Source organism: Mastigoproctus giganteus, chromosome 9 (genome assembly GCF_048544385.1).
Source record: "Mastigoproctus giganteus isolate SK-2022 chromosome 9, ASM4854438v1, whole genome shotgun sequence".
In the NCBI taxonomy this organism is placed as follows: Eukaryota; Metazoa; Arthropoda; class Arachnida; order Uropygi; family Thelyphonidae; genus Mastigoproctus; species Mastigoproctus giganteus.
In genome coordinates this window covers 41,702,355-41,728,956 of record NC_143583.1, presented here as the reverse complement: position 1 = coordinate 41,728,956, position 26,602 = coordinate 41,702,355, and the positions used below count along the sequence as shown (strand labels likewise).

Genomic DNA, 26,602 nt, shown 5'->3' with positions numbered 1-26,602 from the left:
AACCATGGGAAGCTATTCCCACTTTTCACATATTACACATTACCATTAATAATGAGCTAAATGACATTCTGGCTACAGTAAGGCACAGTTGTCAGATGCTAGCACTGACATGAGAATCTATTTGTTTTGGTTTTACTTTTGCAAGATGAACAAAAGTGAAAAAAAGTGGTAAAAAAAATTAAATATATTTTTACAATTTTGATACAAAAAATAGGGGAAAAGAATTTTAACATGAAAAGAATATCAAGATAAAGAAGTTTAATAAGATGTCTTGGGAAATCTGATTTGCTAGTGCTAGCACACACTTGGTATAAAAGGCACCAACTACTAAAGAGACGATGACTGTTTGCACTATTTTTTTACCATGGGTGTTCCATATGGACTGTACTGAAACAAAAACAAGGGAAAGTTAATATCATTCACTTAAATCTTTAAATGTAAAATACAATAGAAGCATACATTTAAATTCCAAAATACATGAATAAGATATAAACCTAAAACCAAAAATGTTCACACTAAACTATAAAATAAAAAGGGAAAGAACAAAATAAAAAAAAAGAAGAATACATTAACGGTGAGAAAGATAACAGATAATAAAAAAAATGGTATGTTTTCAACTCTGTTACACTAAAATATTCCACTTGAAAAACAAAATATGATATTATCATTAGCTAAGTTAAATGAATCAGTTGCTTCAAATAAAATTAAAATATTAATATTGTTTCCATTACATTGTTATCAATAAATATCTCTCTATTTTGAATTATGAAACATAATGATTATATTTTTTTACAGTGAAAAATTATTCACAAACACACAAAGGGTCAATTTCCCTTTATTGCTCCTGTTTCTTTATTCAGAATTAACATATTCACTAGCAGTTTCTCCTCACCATCCAGAAACTTTTACCTGTAAAGATTCATGTGAAATACCATTCAATTCATTGCCTATACCAGCTGGGCTGTCAATGATTTATGTAAGGACCAATCTTATTTGCTCTTTCTTCTTTGTATTTATATACATGTAGAACTTATCCCCTTTCTTTGGCCCCTTAAACAGTGATTTCTCATACTCCACTTTTGTCAGGCAAATGATTCTGTGGTGCTATTACAGACCAACTTATAATGATTATATGCTTCAGTACGTTTCATCACTCTATAACAAGCCTATACCATTTTTATTTGCTCAATTAAACTAGTTTGTTTTTTAATTATCCCTCAGCATTCCCCTAGTGCTATATTTTCTTAATGATGTGTGTGTATATATATATATCTTGACTGGCCTCCATAGCCGAATGGTCAGGAGCGGGAGCGCAGTAGCACACGCTCTTTGAGTAGACCGGGGTTCAAGCCCCTGACTGCTGAATACGGTCGATCTGCCAACCCGCACTGGACCAGTGTGGCGGATTATGGTCCATTTCCCTCAGCATGAATTGTTGAGGAGGAGGATTCCATCCTGCAGTGGGTTGATAATGGCTGCACTTTACCTACCTTTTTTTTTATATATATCTTAAATTATAAGAGGAAACCTCACACCTTTTTGTAGGATGTAATCCTCTCGACACTCATTCGCGGATGAATGTATTATTACAAGAACCAACGTCCCATGTTTAATATAAAATAAATCAGTTTGAGTTTTAAAATAGCTATGTATTTAAAATCATCATGTATTCAATTCTCATATCCACCACAGTGCATCGAGAAGAGCCATGGAAAGTTGACAGCCAATCAACCCCGCCCTCCCAAAACCAACCAATATTGGCATGCTAACACGAGAACCGAAAAACAATTGTCGAAAAAGATCTTGAAGCCACAAAATAAATATACATCAAATCACAAATAATTTAAACTTTAAAATTTGTCTAAAACTTCTTTTAAGGGAACAACTTATTCGGACTGTTTCACAAGAAGTAAAAAGCAGTTCGCGAATGATATCCCCCCTCCTGTTTTATATAAACTTATCAAAACCTGACACAAGATTATTTATTCAGACCAATATATGAATTACTGTTCATACACACGTGTAGAGTCAACGAGTCCGAAATATTGTAAGGTCTGCATACATTAATAGAGTCGGCATTTAATCTCATTTCTAAGGTTTCTGTAATTAATAATTTAAAATATTCCTGCTGTGTATTTAGGACTTTCAATTCATTAAAAAGGAACATGTGTCCATCAGCATGAAAAGCAAGCTCCAGGGAACATGTCCTGCCTGCCCTAACCGATGTTGCTGTATCCTCATCGAAAGAGAATTTTGGGTTGATCCAATATAAGCGGAATTGCACCCACCACAAAGAACGTTGTAAACAACGTTGTGTGCCTCCATGGTTGAAATGGTGCCAATCGCTCTATGTTTCAAGATGATATGGAGTTTACTCATAGGGTGTGCAACCATCTTAAATTCAGTGTTCTTAAAAAATGTTAATGAATTGTCTGTACCAATATTGTATATAATATCGGTGTTATTGTTATTTTGGTTTTTAGGAGCATTAGCAACTAAGGCCATATTGCTCTGGGATATGCGGTGGTCATTCCCTGACCTTTCCGCATCCTCCATATTTGGTTATGACAGGCTCGAACCCCGGTCTAATCAAGAAGCATGTGCTATGCACTGCTGCTCCTTCCCACCTGGCTACAGAGGCGCCCTATAATATTGGTGCAAATATACCATAGTTTACCCATAAGTTTAACTGTACATGTAGTGTAATGGCATCGTTTAGATTTTATCTCATATTGTGGCTACCTTCACAACGAGATACCAGGTATTGCACTACTTCAAATAAATAACGCTTCTCTAGTAGGGGAGACTGCTGAGTATAAACGGGCCTGTTGTACTGGGATCCATGGTGAAATGAAATAATGATAACTTATAAATCCAGTAAAATATCCTTAATATAAATACTTTGTAGCTTTTGAGGCAATCGTGTCTCTTTTTCAACAGAATTTGAACTTAACGGATACAGTTATGCATGCAGTGAGACGTGTGAAGGCACGTTATTCAATCAGTAAACTGGCATTCATTGTTGCTGCAGGGACATGTGGTCACGGGTTCGAGCCCGTGACCACCAAAATATGGAGGATGCAGAAAGGTCAGGGAATGACCACCGTATATCCCGGGAGTAATATGGCCTCAGTTGCTAATGCTCCTAAAAACCAAATAAAAACAACAACAACAATTCATTAACATTTTAAAGAACACTGAATTTAAGATAATTGCACAACTTGTGAGTAAACATCATGTCATCTTGAAACACAGAGCGATTGGTGCCGTTTCAACCATAGAGGCACACAACATTAGGCAGCACTATGTAAAATTTGTAAAGCTTAAAAATTAAAAAAAAATGATCAGGTGCTGAAAACCAAACTGGCCTAGGGGCTCCACATACCCACGAGCTGGCCCTGGGTTAGGGCAAGTAGAACATGTGCCTCGAGAGCTTGCTTTTCATGCTATCAATGATGGACCCGTGTTCCTTTTTAACAAATCAAAAGTCCTAAATACACAGCAGGAATATTTTAAATTATTAATTGTGGAAAAATTAGAAATGAGATTAAATGCCGACTCTATTAATGTAGGCAGACCCTATGATATTTCGGACTTGTGGACCCTAACGTGCATATATAAACAGTAATTCATACATCAGTCCGTATAAATAATCTTGCGTCAGGTTTCGATAAGTTGATATAAAACGGGGGGGGGGGATATATCATTCGCGAACTGCTTTTTACTTCTTATGAACATGGAAACGGTCCGAATAAGTTGGTCCCTTAAAAGAAGTTTGTGATTTGATGTATATTTATTTCGTTGTTTCAACAACTTTTGACAACTGTTTTTCAGTTCTCATGTTAGCATGCCGATATTGGTTGGTTTTTGGGGGGGTTGATGGCTGCCGACTTTCTACGGTTCTTCCTGATGCACTATGATGGATATGAAAATTGAATCCATGATGATTTTAATATGTAGCTATTTTAAAACTCAAACTTAAACATGGGACGTTGGTTCATATAATAATGCATTCATCTGCGATTGAGTGTCGAGAGAATTACAGTCCTACAAAAAGGTATGAGGTTTCCTCTTATAATTTAAGATTAATAATAACAGGACATATTGGGCTTCACTGCTCTTTCGATTTTAATTAGTAATATATATATATACACACACACAGTAAATCCTTGATTTAACAGACCTCGATATAACAGATTTAATGGACTGGACAAATAATAATACAGTAATGTACATATTAATCTAGACCATATTATTTTTTTTAGGTTATACAAAACTTCAGTATTATTATTAATTAAAAATTAATAATAATTACCTATTTCCATTATTGTTTTGATAATTACCTACTTTTATTTTTATAATCAAATTCAGAAAATTGTTTTTTATTCTTTCTGAAAATGTGTTCAAATAACTGTTTTCCCAGATTACAGATAAGCACAAGTGTGAATTGACAACTGAATACGACTCGGGACACTAAACTGCAGGTCTACCGACTCACTTTGTTTCGGTTTCAGTCTGCCTCAAGCTATTGTGCGATCAGGTTGTTGTTGTTTATTTGGTTTTTAGGAGCATTAGCAACTAAGGCCATATTGCTCCGGGATATGCGGTGGTCATTCCCTGACCTTTCCGCATCCTCCGTATTTGGTGGTGACGGGCTCGAACCCCGGACTAATCAAGAAGCGTGTGTTACGCACTGCTGCTCCTTCCCACCTGGCTACGGAGGCGCCGCGATCAGGTTGTATATAGAGTGTTGCTGTGATTTCTGAATTGACTTTATTTATTAAATAAGTTTGCCATCCTTACAATTTAAAATGGCATCAAGTGGTAGAGGAATTAAAAGAAAGCATGTGAACTTAAATGTGGCACAGATATTAGAGCTAATTGAGAAATTAGAACAAGGCATCTGAGTAGCAAGTGTTTGTGAAATTTATGGCTTAAAAAAAACAAACTGTTTCTAATATCCATAAATCAAAGGCCAAATTGCAACATTTTTCTTTAAAATATAGTGTTGATAGCTCTAAATGTGGTTCTACGGATCGGAGTAGAAAACATATGAAATTTGTGCAAGATAAAAACTTAGAAGAAGCTGTGTATAAGTGGTATGTTCAACAGAGATCTAGTGGTCTTAATGTACAAAGTTTTGAGTTGAAATCTGCATGTGAAACTCTTGGAAAACACACAGGACTTAATGTTAAGGCAAGTGATGGGTGGCTGTGGCCTTTAGAAAAAGGCATGGCATTATGAACAAAAAACCTGTGGTGAATCTTTAAGTGCAGACACTTCATAAGTTGAGCCATTTAGAAAATTTATAAATGAACTTATTAAATCGGAGGGCTTTATTTTATCACAGGTTTACAATGCTGATGAAACTGGCCTGTTCTATCATGCTGTTCCTGAAAATACGCTAGCCTATAAACATGAACACAGCACTCCTGGTCGCAAGTTAAATAAGGAGCGAATTTCTACCTTATTTTGTGCAAATGCTGATGGCTTGCATCACCTGAAGCCCATGGTGGTAGGGAAATCAAAGAAACTATGCACTCTTAAAGATATTATGAATCAGTTGCCTGTTATTTACACCAGCTCAAAGAATGCGTGGTTTACTTCAGAGATTTTTTCTGACTCATTCTACACCCACTTTGTCCCTAAAATTTCCCCCCCATAATGTAAAGGCATTTTTTTGCTTCTTGACAATGCCCCTGCTCATCCTAGTGTTGAGAAGTTAGTAAGGATGGCAGAATTAAATGTCTTTTTTTGCCTCCTAACACAACTTCAGTTATTCGGCCAATAGACCAGGGAATAATTGCAGCCTGCAAGAGGCTGTATAAGAAATTCTTTTTTGGAAGAAGTAATGGTCGTGTGTTGGAGGATGAAGAAGGTACAGAAGAAGACACAAGAGGAGCCAGGACACCTCAGAATCTATGAGCCTACAACATTAAGTCTGCACTCTTTAACTTTGCAGCTGCTTGGAAGGAGATGAAGACTATGACTTTGGCAAATAGTTGGAAGAGGTTGTTGTACAATATTGAACCGGATTTGGATTTTGAAGGATTTGAGGCAAATGACTTTCATCGCACCCTTGTAAATGCTGGCAATGAGGAAACAACTGAAGATGTCCTGAAATGGCTTGAAAATGATGAAGGTGATCCTAGCTACCAAGTCCTCACTGAAGAAGAAATTGTGGATGAGGTTCAATATGGCAAGGCAGGGGAAGAGCAAATTACACCAGCACGGCCTACACTGTCTGAAATGAGAAATCTCATGGACATCGCCATCCACTACATAGGGACATCTTCTGACCCTGAAATTGTCCCTTACTATGAACGTTTTCGGCAGTTCAGGGTGATCATTATTAAGAAACAACATCAGAGGGGCAAACAACTGAAGCTGGATGCTTTCTTTAAGAGAACTTCACCGACTTCCACTCCTATTTCACCTCCAAACTGCTTGTACATTTCAACCGTCTACAAGCAAACAGATGACATCAGTGTCTCCATTTGTGAACATTTAAAGAAGAATCTGAAGCTGAGGCCTCTACACCTCTACTTTCAGATACTGAATAATGGACTACTGTACTACTACTACTACTATGGTCACAGCAAAATACTCTTCACTACACTATAATTTTATATTGTACAGTACTGTATATTGTATTAAAACTTTTTTTTTATATTAAGAACAATAAAAAATGCCCCCCCCCCAGGCTACATTCGATTTAATGGACTTTTAGCATTAACGGACACCTGTTCTCCCCTATTAGTCCATTAAATCAATTAAATCCAGCTGATGCTGTATATGCATTTATGGCTTCTGTTATAGTGGCGTTAAAATTATTCCATAATTTGACCATCTCTGTCTCTATTCATGCCACCTTAGACTACCATAGACCCGTTTCACTTTCTTCCTTGTGAATACAAGAAAGAAAAAAGTGAATCAGATCGGACACTTGTGCACAGGGTGTGAGAAAGTATTAGACAACCCAGCTGATGCTGCAGATGAATTGAACAGGTATTTTGCATCTGTCTTTACTGAAGAAAGACCCTTCATTGCTGAAAAGAAGATATGCAAGTGAGGTTAAGTCATATGAAAATAGCAATTTTTAAATTACAAATGACTATTTATAGTCATCTGTAATTTTCAACTTTTGAGCATAAAGGTAAGTAAAGCTCCTGGAGTTGATGGCATATACCCAGTAATTTTGAGGGAATGTGTTGAACCATTGAAGTATGAGGGCACCTTTTGACTTGGAAGAGATTCCTTTGGAATGAAGAAATGCCAATGTATCAGTTCTTGGACCACGGTTGTTTCTGATTTTCATGGTGATGATGGGCTTAATGTAAAAATTTTCAGATGATGTAAAGATTGGCAGAGTAGGTAATGATCAGTACCAAGTAGCACTCCTTCAGGATGACCTGAACAGGCTACAAGAATGGTCAGAAATGTGGCATGTTTTAAGGCAGCAAAATGCAAGGTCTTACATTTGGGGAAAATTGATGGAGTTGAATTAAAAACAGCAGAGGAAGAAAGAGATCTGGGAGTTATAATACAGGCAGATATGAAGTTTTCTGAGCAGTGTAAACAGGCAGCCAGGAAAGCCCATAGTGTCCTAACAACGATTTAACAAACATTATCCTGTAGAGATATGGAGATCATAGTAACACTGTATAAGGCAATTGTAAGACTGCATTGGAATACTGTGTTCATGTATGGAGACTTCATCAGAAAAAAAAGACATTGAGCATCTTGAAAGAGTCCAAAGAGGGACAACTCGCACGGTGAGATTGGCAAAATGGTGACCATAGGACGAAAGACTCTGATTGAGGTTTATGAGCCTCAGAGGGGTTAGTAAAATGAATGATGGTGGAATTTTCATTGTTATAGAGAATTTCAGAACTTCAGAGCATAAATTCAAATTGCAGGGGTTTAGAATAGATTGTAGGAGTTTTCTTTTAGCCAGCAAATAGTTGATTGTTAGAATGGGTTGCCTTCTCAGGTAGTTGAGGCTGACAGTTTGAATAAATTCAAACATGAACTGGATAGTTACCTATGTGGGAAGGAAAGCAAATAATTTGTATTCTTATCTACTCAAGGGTAGTGTATTTTTTTTTTCTCTCTTTTCCCTGACCAGTGCAGCAAAACCCTGTAGCTTCCTTGCACTATATGTCTATTACTATTACTTTCCTGAAATAAAAACCATTGCCCTTATCTTTAACAACTCAGACCTTACTCATCATCAAACACTTTAGCACTCTCCATGATAAATTCCCACTAACAGTTCCTGTGCTATCAGGTTCTCCGGTGATGATCAAGCCTAGAATATTCTTGCTTTTAGTACTTTTCCTGCAGATATAGTTATCAATCACATAGCCGTTTAAAAAATTTTGAACGACCACATGAGTTTCTCATCAAATTGCTCTAATCATTAACCTTGCAATGGGGCACCCCATAAAGTAACAAAGCCAATGGCACAAAATCTGACAGGTGCCAAACTTTCTTTTTCATTTCTGAAAAAATGTTTTGGGTTTTTTGAATTTTGCTTGGAGTATACTAGTATGTCACCTTTTTTTAATAGATTGCAATACTTATTGTGTGTAATTCTTTATTTTTTAATAAAAAAAATTAAAATATAATTAATAAAAGGGGGACCTGTTTCAAATGCAGGTCCCCCTTTGCAATATTTGAAATGGCTTCAAAAATAATGCTCTGCTGCATTAAATTTTTCAGCCAGCTGTCAGGGAATGCCATGATTTCTCTAGTGATGGTGATAGGTTCTTTAGAAAAAACTACAACAGTCCATGTAGTCAATCTAATTAATATTGTTTTTAATCCAATAATATTGCCCATCAGAAAAATCTAATATCCATTAAAAATTTGAGGAAATGTTGGGATCAGTTTCAGAACTTAAAGGTTCCATCATCAATACAACATACATGATATATCATTCTTTTCTTTTTTTTTTTGGATGGTGCAGCAAAAACCTCTGGCTCCTAATACTATTAGGGAAGCCCATTTAAAATGCTGATCAGTTCTGAGTGAGAGAACTAAATACATGCTAAAAATACTAATCTTTTCATGGAATAGAATATAAATAAAGGGATGGAAACTGTCCACGTATTCACTCGTCTGCTGCTCCCCTGTCCTTTACTTTTGCAGTTGGAAAACCTCTTATGAATGACCAATGAGGAACAAATAATGGTGGGATATTATATATATGTCATACATTCATTAAAACTATTTCTTTATATATATCTATATTACTTTTATTATTAAATGAAAGGGGTTTTTCAAAATGCACTAATTACTTTGGAGCATTCTATACACAGTTTCAAAAAATCATAGAATATAAGGGTAAGGATTTCAAAAGAGAAACTTGACTCACAATAAGTCTAACTCCAAAATGAGTATCATGATCTGTGGTACTGGTAGCCAATGCCGACTTCAATTGTCCTGAAGAAAGAATTGCAATAAACCGCCCTTTTTCTACTGCACTTTCAAGTATAAGAAAATTGCTCTGAAGTGAAGGTTCCCTCACTTTAAAACGACAGTTGGTACTTCCTAATCCACCAGGTCCCTAAAAATTAACCATCTGGCTGAAAAAGCTGTTAATTTATAATATCATCATAAAAAATATCAGCACAGAATTTTTCCATATTTAATCATATTCTACATGAAGTAGTAGAGCTTCCTGCAAGAAAAACTGGGAACTGGAAAACATAAATACTTCCATGGTAATCAAATAATGGTGGGATAAAATAATGATACCCAATCAAATGTAATCGAATAATGATACCCAATTACAGAAAAATTCTGCAGGGGGGGGGGGGGTATCAGTATTTTTATTATCGTGAAATTACTTGGAAAAAGCTATTTTTTTCAGGTCTTTTCTCAAAAACATGAGAAAATCTCTTGGAATTTTCCAAGAGATTTTCTCATGTTTATCTTGGTGAGGAAATATTTCACATGTGCCATACATTCATCAATCATTACCCATTAAAACGATTTCGTTTTTCATTCAAAGATCAAAATGTTTAAGGACTAAATTATTTAAACAATATCTGCAATTTTAAAAAAATTGCTTCAATCTTGCATTTTTCCTTAAGTCTCATTTCTGAAGATTCTAATTTTTGATCAATTCCTTTATTTATTACCAAGCTATTCAACTCCACAGGTTAAAAATAGGCTTATTAAGAATATACAGCTTCCACTGACTTGACAGTTTATTAAAAGAGAAGACTAATTACACAGATGTTAAAATGATAAAATATCTACAATTAAAACTGAAAATATATACAATTAAGAACATAAAATAAAATAGTGGACTACAATTAAGATGTACAATAAAATATATCTTAAAAACTGAAAATATATACAACTAAAAGAAATAAATGTAAGATAACATAAAATAAACCTGCAACAAGCCTCTTTCTTAACGACAATGAACATAATATACTAGAAAGAGAAAACCTATGCATGCATAATAAATATGCGTGAATGCACGAGTTTTCTCTCTGTAGTATATTACGTTCATATTCTATTTATATTAGTTAAACAAAAATTTGTTTAATTGGCATAAAAAAAATTTTTTTAACTTTTCTTATTTTACTGTTTCTTTCCATTAAAGACTGATCACAGATATATAAAATTACCTACTTTTTTTTTCGATTTCTGTTATTTTAGTTTATATTCTTAACATTCTTCATCTCTACCAACTTTTATAACTTTTGATTTTAAGCTGGTAGATGACTTTCATCAACCGGTGAAATACCACCACTTTGCTTATTGGAGGCTTGAAGTGATGAAACCCATGTTTAGTCTCTAGAGCAAAGTTTTCCGGCATCCCCCTCCCCCCATACTTCTCCTTCAACCCATGCACGGTACTAAGTACTACAGGTTTTGATACCTTTCGTGTTTGGGGTTTTCATAAAAAAAAAAAAAAAAAAAAAGCAGCTAATTTTCATATCAAATTCTCTTGTAGAATTAAATCTGAATGGGATTTCAACTGTATCTGTCATTGCTACATATTTTAGTTAGTATATAATTGTTATTTTAAAGCAATATTGGCTTTGATTGAGAAGGTAAGCTCATTCAAACAATATAGTGTGATGCAACATACATGAGTGTGAGAATGAAGTCACGAGAGTATGATAGAAGGATAAAGGGAAATAGTTAATATAAGAGTTAAAGAAATAGAGTGTAAAAAGTTTAAAAACTTAAGCTTGGATAAGAGTGTGCGATCATTTATAAAATTAGACTTACGAGCTCATAATTTTCATATGAACTCATAAGTCTAATTCTATGCGTGTATGGTTGGTTCTTATAATAACCAAGCTCTTTATATCAACTATTCCCATTTATCTTTTACTGTTGTGCTCGTGTAATCCCATTCTCACATTTGTGTATTACAATGTGTTACCAGGGGTTTCCGAAAAGTAAGGTAACACATTTTCTTAATAATGGTGAAAGGAAATGAGATGAAATGCGGTGGACAGATAGACCCATTAATAACGTTGAAAAAGACTGCCAGTGCAGTGTTGCAGTACTGTTGCCTCACAGCAGATTCGAGTTGCAAAAATGGTGGCTACTGTGCGAGTGTGGTCCAAAACAGGTGTTGGTGAAGTTATTCGCTTTTTATAAGCAAAAGGGTCTTCACCAAGTGACATTCACTGTGAACTGGTTGCTGTGTGTGTACGATGAAAAGGTGATGACAAAGAAGCAAGTATGCTTTTGCTGCAATGAATATAAAGCAGGCCATGTTGACATTGAAGATCGACATCGGGCAGGCAGGCATTCATTGGGCAAGGCAGAAGACATTTTGCACATTAAGGGCATTGTTCGTGAAAACAGGCGAGTGAAACTGCGTGAAATTGCACAAATAGTGAATGTGAGTAAGTCAATTGTTCACGATATCCTTGGCTTTCGAAAGGTGTGCTGCTGCTGGATGCCTCGACAATTATAAGAGGAGGACAAAGCAAAACGCATGAAAATGTTTCTGGAGAACCTGTTGCGATACAGCGATGAAGGAGAGGATTTTCTCGCTCGCATAGTCACAGCAGACAAAACGTGGGTTCATAACTTTACCCCAGAGGGCAAACAAGACTATAACCTGGAAATATCCACAATCTCCTGTGTGCAAAAAATTCGAAACTGTTCCCAGTGTCCAAAAAGTCATGGCCACAGTGTTCTGGGATTTCCAAGGCATTCTGTTGGCAGATTTCTTGCTGAAGGGAGGACAATCAATGCACAGCTTTACTGTGCAACGTTGGAAAAACTGAAAGCCAAAATCTGATGCAAATGACCAGAACTCCTGACAAGCAGCGTGATTTTGTTGCACAACAACAACACAACTCCACACACTGCCCACAGCACTTGTGAGTGGCTGTGTCATAACTGTTGGGAAACTCTGTCACATCCCCCCAACAGCATAGATTTAGTGCCCTCTGAAAAAACACCCTTCAGGAAAGCATTTCACCACAGATGAGGAAGTTCATCAGGCGGTGTGATGTTGGTTACTGCGTGTGGGCACGGTCTTCTCCAGTACTGGTATTGATAAACTGATCCATCATTGGGACAAGTGCATCAATAAAACTGGAGACTTTGTGGAGAAGTAGTGCATGTTCACTTATTTCTTGATGTGTAATTTCAATTTCATATTATTAAACATCATTGAGAGAAAAATGTGTTACCTTACTTTTCGGTAAAATTGTTTGAATGAGCTCGCCTTCTCAAGCTAAAATGTGCTTCAATACCAATTACATAATAACAAAATGTGGAGCAATGACAAATACAATCCAAGCTCCATGCAGATTTAACTCTACAACCCTACAACCTTTATATAATATATTCAGAGACTCTTGAAGATATTTACTAACACAATATCATTCACATATAATTTCAGTGTAACTTACATTCTTTTATAAAATGGCCATTGAAACTTATAAAAAGAAGTAACAGGTCAACCTTAAACCAATTTCTAATGCGTCCTTTAATTCTTACTGCAGATATACTATTGTTATACAAACGTTTTATTCTCTTTGATGTCATATTTTTAAAATTCGAAAGAGCAAATTTCTAGGTATTTTGTCCAATGCTTTTTCAAGATTAACAAAGTCTAAATGCAGGTTTTTATTTTTCCCAAGATTTTTCTGCAATTTGTCTTAGTACAAACATTTGATCCTGGCACTCTCTGTTTGGGTTAAAATAATCTTCCCATTTGGCCCTGACCAATCTTCTCCAAGGTTACATTCAACAATGCTTCTAACCCTCATTTCTAAGGTGCTTGCAGAGATTTTGCCTGGAAAACTAAAGAAACAAATTGCCTTTGATTCAGCTTTATTTCCCTTTCATAACATTAGTACAATTAAAGTTTAGTTCCAATCTTCCAAAACTTATGAGAGAAAGCAATGTCATGGTGGAGACAGCATATCATCCAGAGGTAATTTTCTAGAGGAAAATGACCTTTGGATTATGCCTCCCATGACACCTTTTTCTCTTCAGCTTTCAAAAACTGAACCTTCTCCACCCATTTCAATCTTATCCTTTCCTTCAGTCTTTAATTTAGCAACTCATGAAAGTATTTACTCTGTAATTCTGAAATCCCTTCCATATCTTTTAATTTTGCCCTTATCATTTTTATTATGTTATTTATGATTCCAATACCATACCCCACTTAAAATTAACTAAACAGTGAAACTTCTTGCCGACTGGGCTAGCCGGGTGGGTAAAGTGCCTGCTTGGCAACCCAAAGGTCGCGGGTTCGAATCCCACCTCGGACTTGGATCAGAGTAGTGCAAAAAATCTTGGGGGGAGGTGCATTATGGCCACAGAAGCCGATGCACCAACAACTAACAAAAAAAAAAAAAAAAAAAAAAAAAAAACAAAGAAAGAAACTTCTTTTCCATATTTTTCCCAAAACTTTATTTTGTCTCTTGCACACATATCTCATAATCATTGCACTTTTCTTGATATTCCAACAAGGATTCAAAAAAATTTCTTAAAAGCATTTTTTTCTATTCTCTGACTAACTTCTTGGTTCTGCTATGCATTCTGCAATTATGTTAGTCTCAGGCATGCCATTTAACCCTTTATCATGAAAGTTTCTAAATTTGATGATTGTGAAAAAGCTGAGGGTTTCTTGATTTTTTCCCTTTTTAACAATTTTTGTCTCTAATTTTTGATACTAATTATCAATTTTAATTTTATTAAGACAAGATGTCGTTTCCAATCTCAAATCTTCTGTGTACCTTCCTATAGTTCTTTAAGATCTATTTCTATAATGATACAGCCAACTAACTATGCTTTTGTTGTATCTATAATGTTGCCTCCATATAAACTATCTCTAAGCTAAAAATTAACATGGCTTGCACAAAATTCTAGTAGCCTTTTAACATCATTAACAGGCTACTAGAATTTATCAATCTACAGAGACATTCTCCTAAAACATCTCTGCTTTACATCTCTGATACACAGATTTGTATTTAAATATTCCACAATTAAAATCTCCAACCAATATTCCTTCGTCATTCTTTCTACTGGTCTTTTTGAAATACTGAAATACTTTTCTATTTCAACTTTTTTTTTTTGAGCCTTCAACTGGTCAACACGTACAGACAAATTGTATCACCAAATTTTTCATCTTAAAATCCACCCACATAACTCTACTGGATAATGCTTCCAAGCCAATTAAATTTTCTTCCAATCTAGTTTAAAAACCATTGCTACACTGATTGCACAGTAACTAACTTCCAGAAAAAATTAATTCATAATTATTGTTCAGTTGCAGCTTTCTAATATACATCCTCTTTGTTTCTGTGATACCTGCTATTCTGTTATCATACTGTGCTAATTCCACTTCTTTGCCATTTATGCTCCTAACATTAATGGTACCTACATTGATAGTTGTTCCAGTAGCATATTTAGCAGTGTGTATGCCAGTTCCTTGAGAAACAACAGCGGAGATCTTGTTGATCTGGGATGTGCCCTAGCTGGTGTGATTCTGAGTTGCTTTGTCCTACCATAGTGATAAGACTGTAGCCTATCCAATTTGATCAGCTGTTGGTCACATATTAGCAGTACATCCTCATTTCTTTAATAGCCATATAACCTAGCTTCCTACTACGTGGTTTCCAGCAAGCCTAGCTTTAAAGATGTGGAGTCTCACCTACTTAAATAGCCTTAGACCCTTCAATAATCTCAGAGCAAAGTAACCAAAAAAAGGGGGAAAAAAATCTCATCCCAAGACAATAATTAAAAGGTAAAGTTTTTGTTCAAATAATTTTTTGACTATAAAGGCATAATTCAACATAAATTTATATTTTATCTTTATATTATGCATATACTATTTTTTACCAAGGCCTTTTTTGTAAAAAAATAAGCTTCTGAAACACTATGGAGACTGGTAGATATGGAATGCCTGTAACAAGGGGGTGGGGGGATAAATTTGACCCTCTGGGGGATTTCTTTTAATAATGGCATCTGTGCAAATATAAGGATATTTCATAATAAATAAGTATAAGCAGTATCGTGGCTACCTGCATCCATAGCCAAGTGGGCAGGAGCAGGAGTTTAGTAGCACACGCTCTTTGAGTAGACCGGGGTTCAAGCCCCTGACTGCTGAATATGGTCGATCTGCCAACCCACACTGGACCAGCATGGCAGATTATGGTCCATTTCCCTCAGCATGAATTGTTGAGGAGGCTTCCATCCTGCAGTGGGTTGATAATGGCTGCACTTTTTTTTTAATAATAGTCTTTTTATTTAAATATATAAATTTTTATTTTTACAAGTTTACAACTTCCAGAACAGTGTTTTGGTGCATTCCGATAGGGGGGAACCCCCACTATTTTTTTAGGAGTATGTACATATATGCTTTTCATGAGTGAGCTCTCCAGAATACATAAGTATATATGCATTTTTCAAGGTCATTGCAAGAATATTTCAATTAGCATTAGTAGTGGCAAATGATGCAAAAAAAGCAAGCTTATAACAGTTTGTCTAGTTCTTCCTTGAATTTATTCAAGTTTAAAAACTTTAAATCCTTGAATCACGTAGAAAATCTTCCATCTTCCACAACAACAACAGATGGAAGTTTGTTCCAGCAATCAACCATCCCCCACTGGCTAAAGGCAAACTCCCTAAAATCATTCTGCAACCATCCTTCCTCAATTTGAATTTGTGCCCCCTCATGTGTGTAGTCTGAGCAAGAAGAGGAGGAATCCCATCAGCATTGAGCTTGCTCAATCCATTCAATTCAATTAGTTTTTTTGGAAAAAAATAGTTTTTTTTTTGGTTACATTACGTAATCTTCAGATTATTGCTGTCTGTTTATATATATATTGTATTGAAAATCTTCCATAATGTGTTTCAATCTCTTATTTGTGTTACTAACTAATAATATACATAATTTAAATATATGGCAAATTGAAAAACACTATTAGAGCTTTCGGAGGTGTCTGCCTCCTTCCTCGGTAATAGTGAGACTTAAGCGACACATCCTTAAATACCAGGTTCATGGCACATGTGGATGACCAGGCGCATACTCAGCATTCCTTTCACTTGTACCAGAACTGGAAGTGGTCTGGAGATGTGGAAAATTAAAACGTTTATCTCGGCCAAAACCACCGCCTCAAAAAGGGGGTGAAGCCTAACTCCCCTGTCTCTGTTCATGCTATTGTTACCAGAGGATCCAATCCACAGACTTTCCAGCCACTTGCAGTCCCAGAATCTATGCGCCCGGTCAAGGATGACAGCATTGTCGGGGAAGATCTGGTGTTGTTTTTCCCAGTAATGCTCGGCAATGGCGGATTTATCGCGAAGCATCCTCGCAATGCGATCTGACAGGCCCGGATAGTAGGGAACATACACTGTGGTAAGCGGTACAGGCGGAACTACCCGATTGGGCTCTTCCTCTCTGTTGTATTCATCAATGACCCTCTGGGGGTAACCGCACCTCATAAGATCCGTCGTGATTTGCCTAATTTCCTTCTCCCCCTCCTCAGGGGTACTGCAATGTGTTCTCACCCTACCCAAAAGTGCTCTGGCCCCTACACACTGGTTTCCTATAAACCTTAGTTCTAAGTCTGGGGCCTTCCCTATATACCATTATGTCCAGAAATGGGAGGGTACCATCTATTTCTACCTCCGAGGTGAATTTTATAAAGGGGGAGAAACCATTGAGAAACGAGACCACATCTTCCTCTCTCCCCTTCTTTACAATAGTAAACGTGTCATCAACATATCGTTTCCACTTACGCATAGGCAACTCCAATCTCGCAAAAACCTTATTCTCAAATTCCTCCATAGCCAGATTTGCAACAATGGCACTGATTGGAGAACCCATGGCTGTGCCATGAACCTGTTTATACATCACTCCTTGGAAAACCAAGGTTGTACTAGAAAGACATAATTCAACAGCACCACATATATCTTCTATGTTTAGGTGGGATCTAGCACTTAAGGTATTATCCTTTTGTAAAGCCAACCTCACACATTCTACCCCATGTGCTATGGAGATACATGTAAATAATGATATAACATCATCATCTCGTCCTCCCCTATTTCTTGACTCCTTACAAAGTTCACAAATTCCACAGTCTCCAATGACCAACGCGGACCGCCCCACATGCGTCGCTTAAGTCTCACTATTACTGAGGAAGGAGGCAGACACCTCCGAAAGCTCTAATAGTGTTTTTTATCGTCTTTTTATCGCTTTTATATTTATATTTTAATGCATTTTAACTTATTTACTTATTTTATTTTTGTTATAGTTTAATTTTTTGTAAATAATTAAAAGTTTTTTGTTAATATATTATTTTACAGTCTTTTCTATCATTTTATTTTATTTTATTTCATTATTCAATCAGTCATAAACGGTTGGTGTGTGTGTTTAAAATTGGTGGTATGAATAATCCCAACCTCAGAGGCCTTATTGCAGATATAGTTAATGTTTATGGCCATACAGTTTTGCGGCACATCCGAAGGTTCCAAAGATATAGCATAGCTGAGTCCAAACAGCAACAGCACTTAAGGTTTGCCTACCGTTGCAGGGATCATAATCTTATGCCACATGGATTTAGGATCAAGGCACCATTTAAAGATGCCCTTTTGTCCAGGATTATCACATGGTATCAAAAGAAGGTTTTGAATACATGGATTCAGAAACTTCATGATGACTTGAGACATAGTAGGAGATTGATTGCTGTAGCATTAGGCGATATTAGTAGTAGACTGTCCCCCCTACACCTGATAGGTGTGAAGAGGTTAGTTCTGGAGAGGACGAATAGGATTACCTATTCATATAAACAGAGACATTTTAGGAAGTTTCACACGTTATTAGAGGAGCAGTCCGCTGTATTTAGGGGTAGCGACCATTCCAACTTTATTCAGAATTTAAGTGGCAAATCGTTAACCCAAGAACAAGAGAGACTATTGGCTCTTGGACCTAAGTTTGCATTGCTACCCCCTAAGCCTCCAATTACCGAAACATCTATGGGTATTGAGAGGGCAATTAGCAAATTACCTGAACATATTGCTAATCAAATTCGTGTTAAAGCTGTCGCCATCCTGGGCCAAGCAAAAACGATTGCTCCAAATCTTACCCCGAAACAGAAGAAAGCACTAGAAGAACTTAAACGGGACGAAGATATTATAATCCTACCAGCAGATAAAGGCAGATCAACGGTGGTATTAAACAAAGAAGATTACCACAAGAAAGTGTCAGACTTATTAGGTGATAGTGGTACTTATAAGATTATCCACAGAAACCCCTTGTGGATAATCTTACACACTGTTCTAAGAGGTTTCTTAGAACAGTGTGTAAATAAGATGCTACTTTCCTGGCTAAGAATGGAAAAGATTCCAAAGGACAAGTATTGGTCCATGCATGCAACAGGGTGTCGACTGCCCAGATTTTATGGGTTACCTAAGACACACAAGGAGAATGTTCCACTACGGCCCATAGTTTCCTTCATTGGTAGCCCTACGTATGCTTTATCAAAATATCTGGCGCAGCTGATTTCCCCGGTTCTGGGGCGGTCCGCATTGGTCATTGGAGACAGTGTGCAATTTGTGAACTTTGTACGGAGTCAAGAAATAGGGGAGGACGAGATGATGATGTCATTAAATGTTATATCATTATTTACGTGTATCCCCATAGCACATGGGGTAAGATGTGTGAGGTTGGCTTTACAAAAGGATAATACCTTAAGTGCTAGATCCCACCTAAACATAGAAGATATATGTGGTGCTGTTGAATTATGTCTTTCTAGTACAACCTTGGTTTTCCAAGGAGTGATGTATAAACAGGTTCACGGCACAGCCATGGGTTCTCCAATCAGCGCCACTGTTGCAAATCTGGCTATGGAGGAATTTGAGAATAGGGTTTTCATGAGATTGGAGTTGCCTATGCGTAAGTGGAAACGATATATTGATGACACGTTTACTATTTTGAGGGGCAGAGAGGAAGATGTGGTCTCGCTTCTCAATGGTTTCTCCCCCTTTATAAAATTCACCTCGGAGGTAGAAATAGATGGTACCCTCCCATTTCTGGACATAATGGTATATAGGGAAGGCCCCAGACTTGGAACTAAGGTTTATAGGAAACCAATGTGTAGGGGCCAGTACACACATTATAGGACGGCACAGACTGTCCAACATAAAAATAGTGTGGCCAGAGCACTTTTGGGTAGGGTGAAAACACATTGCAGTACCCCTGAGGAGGGGGAGAAGGAAATTAGGCAAATGACGACGGATCTTATGAGGTGCAGTTACCCCCAGAGGGTCATTGATGAATACAACAGAGAGGAAGAGCCCAATCGGGTAGTTCCGCCTGTACCGCTTACCACAGTGTATGTTCCCTACTATCCGGGCCTGTCAGATCGCATTGCGAGGATGCTTCGCGACTTTCAGGCACGCTGTGTGCATCTTCCAGGCCAGAGGTTGCACACAGTAGTGTCACAGGTCAAAGACCCCATTACTAGGGATTCTAGTAGTTGGGTCGTATATGAGATCACATGCCCGGATTGTGGGGAATGTTACGTGGGGGAGACAGGACGGCGTCTCAAGGACCGTCTGGGGGAACATTCACGAGCGATACGGACCGCAGAGCTCAATAAATCCGCCATTGCCAAGCATTATTGGGAAAAACAACACCAGATCTTCCCCGACAACGCTGTCTTCCTTGACCGGGCGCATAGATTCTGGGACCGCAAGTGGCTGGAAAGTCTGTGGATTGGATCCTCTGGTAACAATAGCATGAACAGAGACAGGGGAGTTAGGCTTCACCCCCTTTTTGAGGCGGTGGTTTTGGCCAGAGATAAACGTTTTAATTTTCCACGTCTCCAGACCACTTCCGGTTCTGGTACAAGTGAAAGGAATGCTGAGTATGCGCCTGGTCATCCACATGTGCCGTGAACCTGGTATTTAAGGATGTGTCGCTTAAGTCTCACTATTACTGAGGAAGAGGCAGACACCTCCGAAAGCTCTAATAGTGTTTTTATCGTCTTTTTATCACTTTTATATTTATATTTTAATGCATTTTAACTTATTTACTTATTTTATTTTTGTTATAGTTTAGTTTTTTGTAAATAATTAAATGTTTTTTGTAAATATTATTTTACAGTCTTTTCTATCATTTTATTTTATTTTATTTTATTTCATTATTCAATCAGTCATAAACGGTTGGTGTGTGTGTTTAAAATTGGTGATATTTGAAAATTGAATAGGGGAGGGAATGAGGAAATTCCACCTGTTAACAATAGTTGTCCAATTTGCAATTACAAAAGTCTCTAAAATTCAGATCCAGAAATTAATGAAATTGAATCAAGTAATATATAAACAGATGAAAAGGATACTATACTAATGTATCAAAGTAAAAGTAATAATTAGTTTTTTTTGCAATTTTTTTATTAAAATGGGATTTGCTTTCTGGCAATAATATCCCCGTAAAGTTGGGCAATCAAGTCAAAATCAAAACAAATTAATATTTAAAAGAACTTATGTATAAAGTTTTAATTTTTGAAAAACTTACCTTATCTCACTGAGTTCATACACATTAATAAAACTCACTGCTCAAAGGTTCAATAAGGCCATGAACTTAGAAATCATCAAGTGCTTGAGAGATGCAATAAGTGCATCTCTAAAACACTTAATTGGTCAATGTAGTCCCATATCAGCAAACCATCCTCACTGTGAGAAAAAACAATGAATACCTTTCCAAACATTATTATTATAGGCATATGATGCAAGCTTATAAAGAATCAGCCAAAAAAAAAAAAAAAAAAAAAAAAAAACTTTCCCACGTCTCTAGTCCATTCCGTCTGCCTTGAATTTATTCAAACTGCCCACTTCCACTACACCAGATGGTTGTTCTAACAGCCAACCACCCACTGACTGAAGGCAAATCTCCTGACATCTATCCTGCAACCATCCTTCCTCAATTTGAATTTAGTGGGAATTCAAATTGAGGAAGGATTCCAGCAGACCTACATCCTTCCTAATATGAAGCCTCCAGCAGTACTCAAGATGCAGCCTAAACATTTCCTTATACAAAGGAATAATCACTTCCTTGTCCCTGCTAGTAAGGTTTCTGTATATCATAGACAAAACTTCATTGGCTATCCTGGCAGCTTGTCTGCACTACTCAGGGAACTTCATATCTGACTGAACAATTATCCCCATATCTTTTTCATTTTCCACTCCCCTAGGCACAGTACCACAATAATTTTGTATGTTAATCTGGGATTACTGCTACCTATATAGAGTACCTTGTATTTATCAATGTTAAACTTCAACTGCCATTTCTCAGCCTATCAGCCACATTTTTTTTAGAACTTATTGCAGCAGCCACCTCTGATTACTGTCATTAACCACCCTACCAATTTTGGGTCATCTACAAACTTAGACATTAAGCCTGATATATCCTTTTGAATATCATTAATAAATACAGAAAACAATAATGAGCCGGGCATCGAACCCTGTGAAACTCCACTAATAATATTAGTCCATGAAGAACAGCGTTGATTAATAACCACTCATCTTTTCCCACTCAACCATCCCTTTATCCAGACCAGAGCAATAACTTACCGTTAATGTTGCCACACTACTCCAATTTGTACAGCAGACTTTTATGTGCAAAAGTACCAAAAGCTTTCCTGAAATAAAAGCATATAATATCAAAATAATTTTTTTGTATCCGGTTTATTTGTTACTGCATTACAATATCCAGTCAGACTGGTCAAACAAGAACTCCCCTTAACAATCCATGCTGTGATTCAGTATAAGTGCAGTCCTGTCTAGATTATCCTGCATTACTTCTTTAACCAGAAACTATTTTCCCCAGAACAGAAGTTAAGCTAACAGGTCTGTAATTACTCATGTCATTCTTTGATCCCCTTTATGCATTGAGGACTCATTTGCAATCTCCAGTCCATAGGGACTTCTGAATCCAAAGTGTGAACGCAGATGCAAATTACCTATTCAGTTTGTCAGCAACCTAGGCAGGATCATTAACAGTTAAACCATCCTCATCAAGTGGACCAATGCAATTCTTTGTTACATTTCTTGGCATTCTTTGTCAGAGACTTCCCATAATCAAAAGTATTGCTTCTTTTTATTGATTCTCTGACATGTTGCTATAGAAAACAGTCATCCAATAAATCCACAAAAGTCTTGCTAGTGCATGAGCAACCAATCCAAGTCAATCTCAGGAAAGTTAAACCCCCCATTATAAGAAATTCTGATTTACTGGCCGGCTCAATTTTTTGTATAGTTGTTTGTTATACTCATTGCCATCATTAGGCCTATAACACACTGTTACTCTCATTTTTGTTTTCCCAGTGCTTATAACACCCAGGGGCTCACAATCTTGTGAGTATGGGCTTGGCAAATGCAGGGTCCTGAGCTGGATATCATCATTCTTCTCTTTCTTGCTTTCTTGGTGATGCCCTTCTACTTCTCTCTCTTTTTCTCTTTCTTTCTCTCTCTCTCTCTCTCTCTCAGGGTAACATGGGAAGTTTTTTTTTTTTTTTTTTTTTTGGCTGGTGCAGCATAAGCCTCGGTCTTCCTTGCACCATATGGCTAATAATAATAATATCAGACCAAACTGACTCAACGTTGCACTGGCCATTCAAGTTGACTGGATGAACTGCCTTAGATTTTATGTGTTTCTTAACTAACAGCATAACCCCTCCTCCCTTTCTACTCTTTCTGTACAAATCGTACTCCCCAAATTCCAATTCTGTACTTTTAATATCTGTATGACACCATGTCGCTGATATTCCAACAATATCTGCCTCTGATGTCTTGACCTGCACTTCAAATTCATCAAATTTATTTACTATGCTCCTAGCATTAGTGTAAATGCAAGTATACATACACCTTTTCTTACTTTAGTTACCCTAACACAGCCCATGTATTTGCTTGTTTCATGATGACCCACAGCAGAACTTGAAATCCCTAAAACCTTTCTTTCAGACTAATATGTTATCGTGTTCCAATAGAAGCACTGCTTCTATTGGAACACGATAACATATTAGTCTGAAAGAAAGGTTTTAGGGATTTCAAGAAAGGTTATCGTGTTCCAATAGAAAGAAAGGTTATCGTGTTCCAATAGAAGCAGTGCTTCTATTGGAACACGATAACATATTAGTCTGAACAAGATAATGTATTAGTCTGTTATCCCCCTCCTTCAACACATTATCAGTTTTCTGATACACCTAACACTGCCTTGACAGCATCAGCAAATATTCTTCTATTTAGGGGAATCCCATCCCTGTAAAAACTCCTATTAACAAGCACAGACCATGATGAGAAAAATTCTACCCCCATTAGCCTTGCACAGTCTGTCCAGTGTCGAACTAATCGACAAGGCCATCAACACGTACTCCCTGCTATCAGGTCCTGGTGGCATTTCTCTGCTTATTCTCAAAACTCGTGCTGTTGGGCATGCTCCTGTTCTGTGTCACCTTTTTACGTTTTCTTATTCCACTGATATGTTTCCTTTTGCTTGAAATTTGCTCACATCCAGCCAGTTCTTAAATGGACAAATCTCTCCCATTTAATTATCATCCCATTGCACTTATCTCTATTCTTTCCAAAGTAATAGAGAAATCTGTCAACTGCCAACTATTAAACTATCTGAAAACCTTCCATCTAATCAGTGCTCATCAACATGGATTCTGTCAGTGTCAATCCACTGGTTATATACCGGCTTATTCATCACATGATGGAAAAGACTGATGAAACTCAACCAGTCACTCGACATTTCTAGGACTGTTGATCGTATTTGATGTAAACGTCTTCTAACAAGCTCTCGTCTTATGGATTAAAGTATGTTTTTTGCAACTGGGTATTCAGTTTTCTCCCTGACCATGTACTGTGGGTGATGGTCAGGGAGAAACTTCTTTACCTACCAATAGTCACATCAATTATTTCTGTCTTCTGACATTTCCACTGATGCTCGTATTCCCCTTGCACTTTTTCTCTTGTATATTAATGAACTTCTTCCACTAACTGGCAATCCTATCCATAGTTTTGCTGACACTAGCACACTACATTGCAACTTCCAATTTGCAAAACCCTGCCTTGCACAAACAGCTTCACCATCTGGAATATCCGCCAACAATTCCTTAAATTCTTATTTCCAAGTAATTTTCCAATGGGACATAACTTAGTCAATTTCAATCCTTCTAAAACTCAGTCCTGTCTTATTTCTTGCAAATAAAAGTCTCCTACTCCTATGCTGCATATCTTCAATGATAATGAGATTTCTATACAAGATCACATCTTTATTAGGAATTATCCTGGCTTTTAATCTCTCTCTTGACTTAAAACATCTCAAATATTGCTTCCTATGCATAAAAAAAAACTAGCTTTTCTTTTTCACATTTGTCATTACTTTTTTTCTATAAACTACTTACTCTGTACAAATCTTAAATTCATGAAATATTATTCTGGAAACAAGCTTCTAGATTCAATCCAAAAAAGGGCAGACAGGATAATTAATGACACATCTCTAACAAAGTCTCTCCACCCTCTGTCTCATAGATGTTCAGTTTCTGCTGCTGCTGCAGCCTTTTCTATAGATACTTCCACAGGCACTGTCATTCTGAATTAGTACAGGAACTCCCCAACTTACAGAAATTTGGCTTTACGTAAGTTTTTGCCAGCCAGTGCAAACTTAAAAAAATCGTGGAAACGTATTTTGCATCCTGTAGGAATAAATGGAGGTATCGTAAAAATATCGTAATGTGAACCCAATAACACATTTTTTTTTTTTTTCTTTTTGTAATTCGTTCCAAGTCGTTGGAAGTTGAAAATTTCACTATATTACTAAGCCATTTATCTCTCTAAAAGGTCATATTTATAACGGAAATTGCACTACCCTTTCATCGTTATCATACGTTCCCGTTATAAGCATCAATTTTGAACACTTTTGTAATATTTTTCTAAAATACGTTTCTGGAGGTCATGACCATAAAACAATAAAAACAATTTGCACTTTCTGGTTTATTACGCTTTTCTGTTGGTGAATCTAATTATAAACGGTATTATCGCAAATGCAACTCTATCTTATTGCATTTGCGATAATACCGATAATTGCAATTGTGTGGGTTTTTATGCTATTATGGTGTTCCCCTTCACTGAAATCTTCAATCATATAAAAACAAATTTTCAAAAACTTCTCTTCATTCCTATTTACGTATTACAATGATGAAGGGAAAGGGACCGACGGAAAGTGCAAGTGCTGACAGTGCCAGGAAATGAAACAAAATTTATTTAGAAATGAAGATGAAAATGATTAAGAAGTACGAAGCAGGACAAAGTTTGTCATCTATTGCAAGGGAATTAGGTCTCACTTCTTCAACGGTGAATACTACTTAAAGGGAGAGTGCATGTATAAAAGAACATGTTAAAGAATCAACGCATTTAAGATCAACAGTGATCACAAAAAAGCATTCAGGTGCTATATTGAAGAAGGAAAAGCTATTAATAATATGGAGGAAAAATCAGATTTGGAAGCAAGTGCCCCTAAGTCTAATGACCATTCAAGCAAAAGCAATAAGTATTTATAAAGATATTAAGGATAAGTACAGTGAACCCCAACCCAAGTTCGTGGCAAGAAGCAGGTGGTTTAATAGGTTTAAGCATCACACTGGTTTCCAAAACATTAAAGTATGCGGTGAAGTCGCCAGTGCCGATTCTGCAGCTGTAGAGAAATTTTGTGATGTGTTGGAAAAAATTATTGATGAAGGTGGCTATTCAATGCAGTAAATTTTTAACATTGACGAGACTGCTCTGTATTGGAAAAAAAAAAATGCCAGATCAAACAAACATTGCCAAAGAGGAAAATACAATGCCAGGTTTCAAGGTGTTAAAAGACAGGGCCACGCTCTTGCTTGGGGCTAATGCAGCAGGAGATTACATATTAAAACCGCTGCTTGTGTACCATTCACATCAATAAAGCCATCCTACACGTGCATTTCCGATCGAACAAGAGAGCAAGCATAGATAACAATATCTCTCTTTGAGGATTGGTTTAAATGCTGCTTCATTCCCAAGGTTGAAAAATATTGTAAAGACAACGATGTTCCTTTCAAGATTTTGCTTC

General features: G+C 36.7%; 1 protein-coding gene across 1 annotated transcript in view; it reads right to left on the bottom strand.

Annotated features, from left to right (window-relative positions):
• Window positions 1-219: 219 nt before the first annotated feature.
• Window positions 220-26,602, bottom strand: part of LOC150080172 (uncharacterized) — a 52,249-nt gene continuing 25,866 nt past the window's right edge. The window contains exons 5-6 of the mRNA XM_090380634.1: window positions 9,380-9,571; window positions 220-387 (exon numbers count right to left, since the gene is read on the bottom strand). Of these exons, the coding sequence (XP_090236760.1) occupies window positions 352-387; window positions 9,380-9,571 (228 nt within the window). The 3' untranslated portion in view covers window positions 220-351. The remainder of the gene's footprint in view (window positions 388-9,379; window positions 9,572-26,602) is intronic.